General features: G+C 41.3%; 1 protein-coding gene across 3 annotated transcripts in view; it reads left to right on the top strand.

Moving 5' to 3' along the window:
- Positions 1 to 12,276, top strand: part of POPDC3 (popeye domain cAMP effector 3) — a 76,525-nt gene that overhangs the window by 40,359 nt on the left and 23,890 nt on the right. For 2 of the 3 annotated variants that reach the window (XM_089665089.1, XM_089665082.1), the window contains one exon: positions 6,616 to 7,401. In XM_089665089.1, the coding sequence (XP_089521215.1) occupies positions 6,911 to 7,401 (491 nt within the window). In that variant the 5' untranslated portion in view covers positions 6,616 to 6,910. The remainder of the gene's footprint in view (positions 1 to 6,615; positions 7,402 to 12,276) is intronic. The other variant, XM_089665095.1, reaches the window with a different exon arrangement.

Consider the following 12,276-nt stretch of genomic DNA (forward strand, 5'->3'; position numbering starts at 1 on the left):
TGCTTGAATGGTTTGTTGCTCTTGGCTAAGTGGCTTTTACATTCACATCTGTCGCTCAAAAAAGCTATATATGATAGTTTTGTTGAATGCATCGATCAATAAGGTATGAATCACTTCTTTAAGTTTGTCATGTGACCATAAAAGCTATGGAAAGTTCTTTCTTGTCTCCCTGTCCTTCCTTAATTGAAGTAAGGAAGAACTCTTTCTCCAGTGCAGTATGTAATATTGTAAAGGAGACATTTCCAGGTTTAAACAGCATGGTAAATTTGTGGCATCCAGAAGTAATTCATCTCTCCCTCATTTAAGTACTAAACGTGATTTGTTGCTCTGTAGTTCTGCACCTTCTTTGCTTTTTACATTTTATCATCATTGACTGGCAATATTGTACTGCATTTATTTTTCTTTATTTATTAGATAAGCCCATGTGATTAACAAGACTAAAAAAGAACGCACCAGAAAAAAAAAATTTAAATAAATAAAAAGATTAATTCCCCTTAGCGCATTTTGTATAGTGTGCAGTCCTGAGCTAAGTGTTGTTTGTCGACTGTAAACTGTGCTGGCTTGCAACAAATACTCTTTCAGAAACTCAGGCTTTGCAGTTGAAACTACCATAGCCATACTTACATTACATAATAGAAAGAATTTTAGACCTGTTCCTTTTAAATATATTATGCAGATAATAGTAATATTTCTTATTCAACAAAGTAATTTCTCCTGTGGTATAGTAGCTGTCATTTCCATTTCTTTACCCTACTTATGCAAAGCCAAATTCAAATTTCTTTAGTAGAATTTGGCAAACAGTATTATCACTATAAAAAAAAATAATTCTTTATTGTCCATTGAAGTACACAGGAAGATAGAAATTCTTAGACAGTTGGGTTATATGCATATGCCTTCAGGAGGTAGACACTGGCAAACAGAAAAAAAGGCCAGCCCCTGTATAATTCCACCTATAGCCACCCCTGCCATAGATCAACCCTTGTTGTGACCCAGTCTCTGAACCTTACACACTGGACTCTTCCTTCACACAACTTCTCAGTTATCGGTTCACTGTTTTCAGTATCTTGCAAAGTACTGTTCAGTTTTAGAACTGTAGCACAACCTGTAGGTTTGAATCAGGCTCTCCTAATGCATCTATTGATTAAGGCCAGCCAGGGTGTAGCAAGGGAACTGCATCACAATGTAAATCATTATGCAGGCTTTTTATTTTAATACTGCCTTTTAACTGAGGGAACTTGGTGCTGATGTAATTTGCTAGAGACAGTGTTGTGCGTGCTCCTGCATTCCTTCCTGCCTTTCATTCAGAAGGAAGCATATTCCGTCTGCTTTCACTGTTTGAAGCATGTTATGTATCATCCTATTTCTATAAGATTGTCCTCATCAGCAGCTTCCATAGTGCTGTGTCTATGTCTCAATTGATCACATACTTTAAAAGGGACTACTCTAACGAAGAACTTTGATTTTTGTTGAGCAACTGTATGAAGCCCTCCACCGTTATGATCACCTCTTAGAACAGGGGTGGGCAAACCTTTTGACTTGAGGGCCGCAATGGGTTCATATATTGGACCTGGGGGCCAGACCAAGAGTAGATGAATGATGTGTATGTGTCATCCATAGTAAGTATAGTAATATTCCCCCATAGTAAGCATAGTAATTAATCCCCCATATAGTAATTCATCCCCCATATAGTAATTCATCCCCATAGTAATTCATCCCCCATATAGTAATTCATCCCCCATAGTAATTCATCCCCCATATAGTAATTCATCCCCCATAGTAATTCATCCCCCATAGTAATTCATCCCCCATATAGTAATTCATCCCCCATTGTAATTCATCCCCCATATAGTAATTCATCCCCCATAGTAATTCATCCCCCATATAGTAATTCATCCCCCATAGTAATTCATCCTCCATATAGTAATTCATCCCCCATAGTAATTCATCCCCCATATAGTAATTCATCCCCCATATAGTAATTCATCCCCCATATAGTAATTCATCCCCCATATAGTAATTCATCCCCCATAGTAATTCATCCCCCATATAGTAATTCATCCCCCATATAGTAATTCATCCCCCATAGTAATTCATCCCCCATATAGTAATTTATCCCCCATAGTAATTAATCCTCCATATAGTAATTCATCCCCCATAGTAATTCATCCCCCATATAGTAATTCATCCTCCATAGTAATTCATCCCCCATAGTAATTCATCCCCCATATAGTAATTCATCCCCTATATAGTAATTCATCCCCCATATAGTAATTCATCCCCCATAGTAATTCATCCCCCATATAGTAATTCATCCCCCATAGTAATTCATCCCCCATATAGTAATTCATCCCCCCATAGTAATTCATCCCCCATAGTAATTCATCCCCCATATAGTAATTCATCCCCCCTATAGTAATTCATCCCCCATAGTAATTCATCCCCCATATAGTAATTCATCCCCCATATAGTAATTCATCCCCCATAGTAATTCATCCCCCATATAGTAATTCATCCCCCATATAGTAATTCATCCCCCATAGTAATTCATCCCCCATATAGTAATTCATCCCCCATAGTAATTCATCCTCCATATAGTAATTCATCCCCCATAGTAATTCATCCCCCATATAGTAATTCATCCCCCATAGTAATTCATCCCCCATATAGTAATTCATCCCCCATATAGTAATTCATCCCCCATAGTAATTCATCCCCCATATAGTAATTCATCCCCCATAGTAATTCATCCCCCATATAGTAATTCATCCCCCATATAGTAATTCATCCCCCCTATAGTAATTCATCCCCCCTATAGTAATTCATTCCCCATATTAATTCATCCCCCATATTAAGTCCCCAAGTCCCCCCTCTGTCAATTCACTTACCTTTGCTCCGCGCGTTCCTCTCGCCGTGTTCCTGCGCCGTTCCGGTCTTCAGGGCGGACTGTGAGAAGAGCCTAGCTCCCCTCACGTTCGTCACGCTGCCCCGCCTACACACATTCTGACAGCCGATGTTTGCCACGCTCCGCGGGCCGGATTAAAAGGTCCGCCGGGCCGTAGTTTGCCCATTGCTGTCTTAGACGCATCTAAGTTGCTGCTTTGCATGACTTTAATGATGTCCATATGGTTAAGACACTTCAGCTACATGCCTGGGATATGTGTAACCAATACATAAGGCATCTTTTTGGTATTGTGTACATGGGTTTGGACAGCGGCATGTCCAAACCTGATTCTTGCTCTGTACATCCATTTCAACAGAGAAGTACCCCAATTTTTGGATAATACAGCTGTAATATCTAGGTCAGGGGTGTCAAACTTGCGGCCCTCCAGCTTTTGTGAAAATACAAGTCCCATCATGCCTCTGCCTTTCGGAGTCATGATTGTAACTGTCAATCTTGCAATCCCTCATGGGAGTTTGGCAACAGCTGGAGGGCTGCCAGTTTGACACCAGGTGATCAAGTCTTGTGAACTGTGAACATGTGAACTGCAGATCTTGTAGTCAAAAACTTTCTATTTAGAGGTATACCCCCACTTTTATCTCTGGGTTATTGTTTTCTCATTCTGTTTGATCACTGGAAAGTTTCATCCTTTCAGTTTGAATCATCAGGCTTCAACCTATAGTTTCTTTTGTCCTGTCTCTTTCAGGAGAGACTTATAGACTAACAGGGTTGTCAAACATCAGTTTTCTGAATATTGAACAGATTAATCAGTTCCTATCCCCCCTTTTTGTGAATGTGAGATTGATGGCAACTCCATCAATATATTTTCTTAACAGCATGAGTTGCAGAATCAAGATTTTGGTCAATCTAGTATTTCTCTTTTAGGTCAGGTTCTATTGAACAGACAGCTTCCTAAGTCGTAAGGCAATATTTATATGATTCCATATTTTATGCTGATTCCCTCTTCACTTCATGTGTTTTCAGGGAAAATTAATACTTAAATTGTCATTACTGATATTTGCCTACTGACACTGCATAGCACTGACTATCTCTTAGTGTTCGCAATATTTCCATGTAGGACTCAAAGTTTTGTTTCTGGAGCTTTGCATTTGAAATTCTGAAAATTTGTAGGTCTTCCACCCCATTGAAGAAACTTTACTCTAGCCTTCTAGATTATTATTGAGAGGGCTGTCATACTACGGATTTCCCTTTCCCTGAAGTCAAGAGTTATGGGTATTCTGCTTCAACCTCCAGCTGTTCACTTGTTGGTCCTTGGTCTGGACATACTTTGTCTAACATTCCTTTCTCTGGAATCAGGGATTAGGTATACTAAGTTTCAACCTTTACCTTGCAAACACTCTTGTTGATCTGTTGGTCTAAGTTTTCTTTACTCGGTTTCCTTACATTGGTTGCTTTGTTATACTCCATATTGTTGAGGTCCATCATTCTTTCAGAATAACAGTCTTCCCTTTAGTGGTGCCACCTGCCCTGCTGTGGAACATCAACGTCTTTCTTGTTGCCTTTCCTTGTTAGTAGAAATTTTCTCCCTCTTTATCTTGACTTGTTCAGGAATGGATTCCTTCAAACATTCTTCTAGTAAGATTTTCGCATCTGTTGGAATTCTCAGGAACAGTTGCCTATCCCTCAGATGGACTGCTTTTGGAAATTCCAGTTATCTAAGAATTCATATTTTTCTGTGTGCCTCAATGGACAATAAAGAAAATAAGATTTTTGTACTTACCATACATTTTTTTCTTTAAGTCCATTGAGGAATATGGATCCCATAATGTTAGGAGTGGGTTTGTGCTGTTATGGCTGCCCTTCAATTTTTTTCTGTTTGCCACCTACTGTCACCTTCCTTTTTTCTGGTTGCCATCTTCCTGTGTACAAAAAAATCGTATTTTTCTGTCTTGAAGCACTGTTGTGGTAGCCACACTTACAGGACGGTTATCTGACTTCTTTGATTTTTGGCAGCACCTTTTAACTGCAGACATTTTTGTCAGTTTTGATAAGAGTAAAGTCTAGCTGGATAGAAGTTATACCACAAACAACAGACATATAGTAAATGCATGTTTCTGTAGAATACATGTAATGGCACATTAGACGTGTGTGTAAAATGTATGTATTGGTACATGTATTTCCACATGTTCCTCTGAGGTTTTAGCTTACCTTTTCAAACATTTAAATGCATTATTTTTAACTTATGGATTTTTTTCATGCTAAGGGTTATGTCACACCGGTTTACTGACCTGCTTTGTGCAATTTTTTTTTTGCACAGCACAGCCCCTATCTTCCTCTTCTCGGCTCCCCCGCCGGCACTCTTGGCTCCTCCTCCCTTCACTCATGCAGGCTAGATCCTGAGTCGGCCTCTGTGTGTCCATTGACACACACAGCACTGCTCGGCCCCACCCTTTCGCTCTTTCCTTACAGGCTGTGATTGACATGTCCAATGCTGAATCGAGTTTGGGCTTAGGTAAGTATTTAGGGGGACTGTGGGGGAGCTGAACTCAGAAGGTTTTTTTATTTTAATGCAGAGAATGCATTAAGGTAAAAATAACCCTCTCCATTTACAATCACTTTAACCATTTGCGGACCAGCGACATACCCGTACGTCACTGAACTTCAAGCAGTTATACCGGGATGATGCATGCAGCTGCAGGCATTACCCTTCTGCCGTTTTTTAGAGCCGGTGGTTGGCTCTGCTATAGTAACCCGGAAGGGATAACTTGGCATCACTTCCAGTGTACATGGAAGTCAGTGGCACCAATTTTTTAAAGAATTGATCACTAATCTTCAAAGTTTTTAATACTTTTAAGGGCAGAGGAGGGATTTTGTGTCTTTTAGATCCCAGATCCCTCCATAAAGATGACCCCGTGGTCATGTACAAATGCGACCCTGCACCTCAGTCCTGTATGCACGCAAACAGCGATCATCCCAAACATGTGAGGTATCACCGTGAACGTCAGATCATGGGCAGTAATTCTAGCACTCTAGCTCCTGTGTAAATCTAAAGTGGTAACCTGTAATGGCTTTTAAAGGGTCATCTATGGATTGTACAATTTACATCATTTGTCACCATTGCATGGGCGTGTGCAATTTTAAAGCGTGACAACTTGTGTTTGAAAAACTGCATGACATAAAAATTTGCAAAACCCAGCATTTAATTTTCTAGGGCCTCTGCTTTAAAAAAAATTATAACATTTTAATTAATTTTCTAGCAAAAAATACAGATTTTTACATATAAACAAATGTGTCAGAAAAAGGCCTGGAGGTCAGGTGGTTATTCAGCACCAGTTGCAGTGGATAATATTATTGGATACTAAACCAGAGATTTTGTAGCTGGCTATGAATATTGCAAAAACGTTAATGGTTCAGTGACAGAGCTACAAATCACTGGAATCACAGCAAAAAATGCGTTAGAAAGAAAATCTGTAGCTGCAACAAAATTACTCGTCTGACAGGTCCCTAAGGCTGCCCATAGATGGATAGATATCTGTCTTAGAACAGCATGGATTATTTGGCACCATGATACAATATTCATAAGTATTACTTGCTTACTCGGTTTTAAAAAATATTTGCTTAAAGAAAAATATTTGCTTGCAGAGATAACTCATTTGTTTATTTAGCTAAATTTTGAAACAGCTTTTAACTTTTTCCTGTTTCTTTTTTTTTTTAAGGCAGTGCTCTTCATACTGGTATATTATGAATTTGTGTCAGTGCAAGTACTGTTTGGCGTGAGAATGGTACCACAGACAACTACGCTATGGCCAAATCTGTTCCTTCACTGATGGTCACACAACCTGGAGAAATGAACAGAAAAAACACATCAAGCTACCAACTTAATAATGGATTGAATATGAAATAGCAGCATTCCGCAACGTAGAAAAAATGGGTGGAGGACATCCTGTTTGGTTGACCTGAAGGAAAGAAACAAGGCTATCTAATGTTGAAGCCATCTTGACCAAGGCAGCCATGGGCGAAAATGTGAGTTTTTGGGAAAGCCTTGTGACCGGACATCCTGTGTGTCCTGAATGGAAGCAAGAGGCTGAGGGATCTATTTACCACCTGGCCAGTGTTCTATTTGTGTTGGGCTGTATGGGCGGAAGTGGTTTCTTTGGGCTTCTATATGTTTATGCCTTCTTTGCTTTGAGTTTTCTCTGTACCTGTATATGGGCCTGGCTGGATGTCTGTGCTGCAGATGTCTTCTCCTGGAACTTCATTCTTCTTATGATCTGTATTGCGCAGATCATTCATCTTGCCTACCAGCTGAGAAGTGTCACCTTTGACAAAGAATTCCAAGATGTGTACAGTGCAGTCTTTCAACCCCTGGGGATCTCACTAACTGTATTCCGGAAGATCATTTCATACTGTAATGCAGAGGTGGTCACGTTGGAAAGGGAGCATTGTTATGCAGTTCAAGGCAAAACTCCCATTGATAAACTTTCTATGCTTGTGTCTGGAAGGTTGGTGTCATCGTTTAATATATATAAATATACTTATGTAGATGTATCTAACAAGTTCTGTAGCAAGTTGACAGTGCTGCCTCTGCTGAACGTAGTAGTGTTGTCAGCCTTGCCTATTGTATTCCCTGCTGGACAGCATAACTATATGACATCCCCAAAACCTTTTCATTACATTCTCCATAATTCTTAGTACAGGGCAGGGAGTGCTGATAAAGTGAAAAAGGGAGGGGGTTATCGAGATAAGGAGGGGGATTTGTTTTGTAGTCCAATAGGAGAAAACTCAGGCAGGGCTTGCAACAATGCATGGGATTGCAGTGCAGCAGAGTCAGAGTTGTCAGCTCACACAGGATGTGCAAGTATTGCAGAAATGTAGTGAATTCTGTTTTTTTTGCCCAGACATAAAAGTGGTATTAAACCCAAAAGCAAACATTTATTATGTTGCAGCTTACCAATTATTAGATGTGATTGCTGCATTTGTTTCCTTTTTAGGCTTTCTTTCTGCTATTTGCATCTAGTGATCCAACCAGTCTATTGTTTTTTAACACTCTTTTTTTTACAAGCTCTCCAGCAGATTGTATCAGTTTACATTGATGAGACAAACCACTTAACACTGGCAGGGGTGATTAAATAATAAGCTTTCATTTATTCATGTAAAACCTTTATCACAAAAGGAAAAAAAACTGTTTGCTGTAACTGATTATAAAGTGTGAGTGTATTTAGATCTACTAATATATTTAACACTCCCCTCCCATTCAGACTGACAATGCGGCTGTCTGCTACTCTCTCTGAGCTCATTCATCCAGAGTTGTGTCACAATAACACAGGAGGTGTGTTACTGGTCAGATCACCAGGTGAGGGGAAACGTCAAAGAAAAAAAAAAGCAGCCGCCACATCTAATGATTGGTAAGCTGCAATATATTACATTTTTTGGTTTTAGGATTAAAGTGGTAATAAACTGCCCAAAAAAACAAAACAAATAAATGGGTCCCCTACGGGTTTAAGTCATAATATACTAGTATGCACTGCATATTAGTACATTTATTATTATTATTATTATTACACAGGATTTATATAGTGCCAACAGTTTGCTCAGCGCTTTACAATATAATGGGAGGCAATACAGCAACAATACAGTTCAATACAAGAGGGCTCCTCGGAGCTTACAATCTAGGATGGAGGGGCTAGTGGTACAAAAGGTAGTAAAGGTGTGGGGGATGGACTGGTAAGAAGTGTAGAAGATTCCATTATTAGTTGAGGGCAGGATAAGCTTCCCTGACGAGGTTTTCAGAGATTACCTAAAAGTGAGCAGAGTAGGCAATAGTCTGATAAATTGGGGTAGAGAGTTCCAGAGGATGGGGGAAGCTCTGGAGAAGTCCTGGAGATGAGCATTGGAGGAGGAGACAAGGGAGCTAGAGAGCAGGAGGTCGTGCAAGGAGCAGAGAGTACGGTTTGGGTAATATTTGGAGACAAGATCGGTGATGTAATTTGGGACAGAGGTATAAATGGCTTCATATATTATTGTTAATGTTTTGAATTTTATCCGTTGGACAACGGGAAGCCAGTGGAGTGAATGGCAGAGAGGGGTTGCAGATACAGAACGGTTAGTAAGGTGGATAGGTCTGGCAGCAGCATTCATGATAGACTGAAGAGGGGATAGCCTGCGATGAGGTAGGCCAATGAGGAGGGAGTTACAATAGTCAAGGCGAGATATAACAAGGGAGTGAATAAGTTGCTTAGTGGTTTCCGAGGTTAAGAACGGCCGTATCTTAGAGACGTTACGGAGGTGAAGTCTACAAGATATGGACAGCGATTGGATTTGGGATTGAAAGGACAGATGGGAGTCTAGGATAACACCTACCACCCTGGCATGAGGGGAGGGAATGATGATTGTGTTATTGATCTTGATGGAGAAGTCAGGGGAGGGGGCACAGGCTGGGGGGAATACTAAGAGCTCAGTTTTGGAAAGATTGAGTTTGAGGAAGTGGAGTGACATCCATGCCGATATGTCGCTTAGTAGGTTAGTAATGCGGGAGGAGACTGAAGGGGTGAGGTGAGGGGTAGAAAGATAGATTTGTGTGTCATCAGCATAGAGATGGTACTTAAAGCCATGGGAGTTTATCAAGTGACCAAGGGAGGAAGTGTAGATGGAGAAGAGAAGGGGTCCAAGGACAGAACCTTGAGGGACCCCTACAGAAAGAGGAAGTGGAGAGGAGGAGGCAGAGTTATAGGTAACGCTGAAGGAGGGCTGCAATAGGTAGGAGAACCAAAAGAGAGCAGAGTCTCGGAGGCCAAGAGAGTGGAGTTTTTTGAGGAGGAGGGGATGGTCAACCATATCAAAAGCCGCCAAGAGGTCAAGTAGTAAGAGTACGGAGTAGTGCCTATTGGTTTTAGCAGTTAGTAGATCATTAGTGAGTTTTAGTAGGGCAGTTTCAGTGGAGTGTAGAGGGCAAAAGCCTGACTGTAAAGGGTCAAGAAGGTTGTTGTCAGTGAGGTAGGAGCTCAGGCGATTGTAGACTAAGCGTTCTAGTAGTTTAGAGGTAAATGGCAGCAGGGAGATGGGTCTTAAGTTGTTCATGTTGGTGGGATCCAGGGAGGGCTTTTTAAGTATAGCAGTGATGTGCACATGCTTTAGAGGGGAGGGGAAGGTAATGTTAGAGAGGGAGAGATTGAAGATGTGAGTGAGGGAGCATAGGATGGAAGAAGAGGGTGACCGTAGTAGTTGTGAGGAGACAGGATCCAAGGGGCAGGTAGTGAGACGGGCTTCTGAGAAAACCTTAGTGACCTCTTCGGTAGTAGCAAGGTCAAAAGAGGAAAGTGTTAGAGGGAGGTTTAGTATAAGGTATGCTAAGTGGGATGGATGTCTGTGCAGTGGCAATGCCTCTACGAATTGCATCAATCTTGTTTTTGAAATTATTTGCAATCTCGTGAGCAGTGAGTGAGGTACTGGGTGGAGATGGATAAAGTAGAGAGTTAAAAGTAGAGAAGAGACAATGAGGACTGGATGACAAGCTGTTGATGAGATTGACAAAGTAGGCTTGTTTGGCACCATGGAGGGAGGAATTGTATGTCAAGAAAGCAGATTTATATAAGATGAATGCTTGGTGAGATATGGTTTTACGCCACAATCGCTCCAGCGCACGACTATGTCGTTTAAGATTTCTGGTATCATCAGTCTGTCAAGGTTGTAATGGTCGGGTCCTGATAATTCATTTAGTTAGAGGAGCAAATGAGTCTAGTGTGGATGAAAGCAAACTGTTGTAGACAGCAGTGGCCAGGTCAGGGCAGGACAGGGGAGAGATTCTGTCATAGAGTTGGTCAGTTACAGAGTGGAAAGGAGCAGGGTTCAAGTTGTGAAGGTTTCTGCGGGTAATTGTTTGCTGCTTGGAGGGATAAGTGTTTGAAGGCGAGGACACTGTGAAGGTGATGAGATTGTGATCAGAGAGAGGAAAGGGGGTGTTTGTGAGGTTGTAGGGAGTGCAAAGACGGGAGAAAACAAGGTCTAATGTATTCCCATCAGAGTGAGTGGAGGACTGTATACATTGTGCTAATGCAAAAGATGAAGTTAGGTTGAAGAGTTGGGATGTAGCCGGGTTGTTGACATTAATGGGGATGTTAAAATCTTCGAGAATGATAGTGGGTAGTTCAGAGAAGAGAAAGTAGGGTAGGCAGGCAGAGAAATCATAAAGAAAGCACGACACTGGTCCAGGAGGCTGATAGATTACTGCAATCCTCAGAGAAATGGGAGAAAATAGCCGGCTGCCACAGCTCCCCAGCGCTGCCATCTTCACCCAGTCTTCCTTCTGGGTTTGTGGGCTCTGGCAGTATGAATGGCCAGAATCATGGTAAAGTCACACCCGCACATGTGCGCGGAAGCCCTTGGCTGCTGTGCAGAGCTCTGAATGTCCGAGACTCTTTGTCATCCCTTTGGAGTGTATGCACTGGTGGCATCACTGGCAGCATACTGTGTGAATCTCTCTTAAACGGGGCACGTTTAGGAGATAATCATTGTACCTACAGGTAAGCCTTATTATAGGCTTACCTGTAGGTACAACTTACAAAGTGGACTTTACTTCCACTTTAAACCTTGAAGAAGTTATGGCTCTGATTCAGACTAATTTATTTAAATGGGAATGCTGCACTGTTGTTTTGGTATGGGAAGGGGGGTTTGGAGGTGTAGATCAGCCTTTCTCAACCAGGGTGCCCAGGCACCCTGGTGTGCCTTGAAGTTTCTTCAGGGGTGCCTTGGCAAAATGTCCTAAAATTGCCCTAAACTTTTATACAAGCCAGCGAGTGGAACAAGCCTGCCTTTTAGTTACACAAAGTCACAGGTTTTCTTTGTGCACCATTACAACCTTCTAGCTGACAGCGTCCTGACAACCAATGACATCATCAGTTGATAAGGAGGATGTCAGCTGCCTGCACAGCATCCTAGTTTGACCCTCCCGCTATCCCTCTCCATCAGTGCCCCTCTCCATCAGTGCCCCTCTCCAGCTCAGTGAGGGATAAGTGAAACACTGGAATACTACACAGTACCAGGGTGCAAAACTGTATTTGCTTTGGAAGAATAAGTCACATCTAATGTTGGCTGTCCTACATGTGGATGTTGTTGCGTTAAATAAAGCTATTAGAATAGTTTTGCACATTTTAGAATGGGGTGCCCTTTTAAAATTATGGACAGTCTTGAGGAACCTCATTTTAGAATTATCCATAAGTTTAAAGGGTGCCTTGACTAAAAAAATGTTGAGAAACACTGGTGTAGCTGATGTAGAAATAGTCCTCAATAAGTGCCTCTAATTTGCCATTCTTAAAATGGTGTTAAACCCAAGAGCAAACATTTGTTATATTGCAGCTTACAAATTCTTATATGTGGTGGCT

Source organism: Staurois parvus, unplaced genomic scaffold (assembly GCF_062004578.1).
Source record: "Staurois parvus isolate SC_StPar_1 unplaced genomic scaffold, SC_StPar_1.0 ptg000048l, whole genome shotgun sequence".
NCBI classification, from domain to species: Eukaryota; Metazoa; Chordata; class Amphibia; order Anura; family Ranidae; genus Staurois; species Staurois parvus.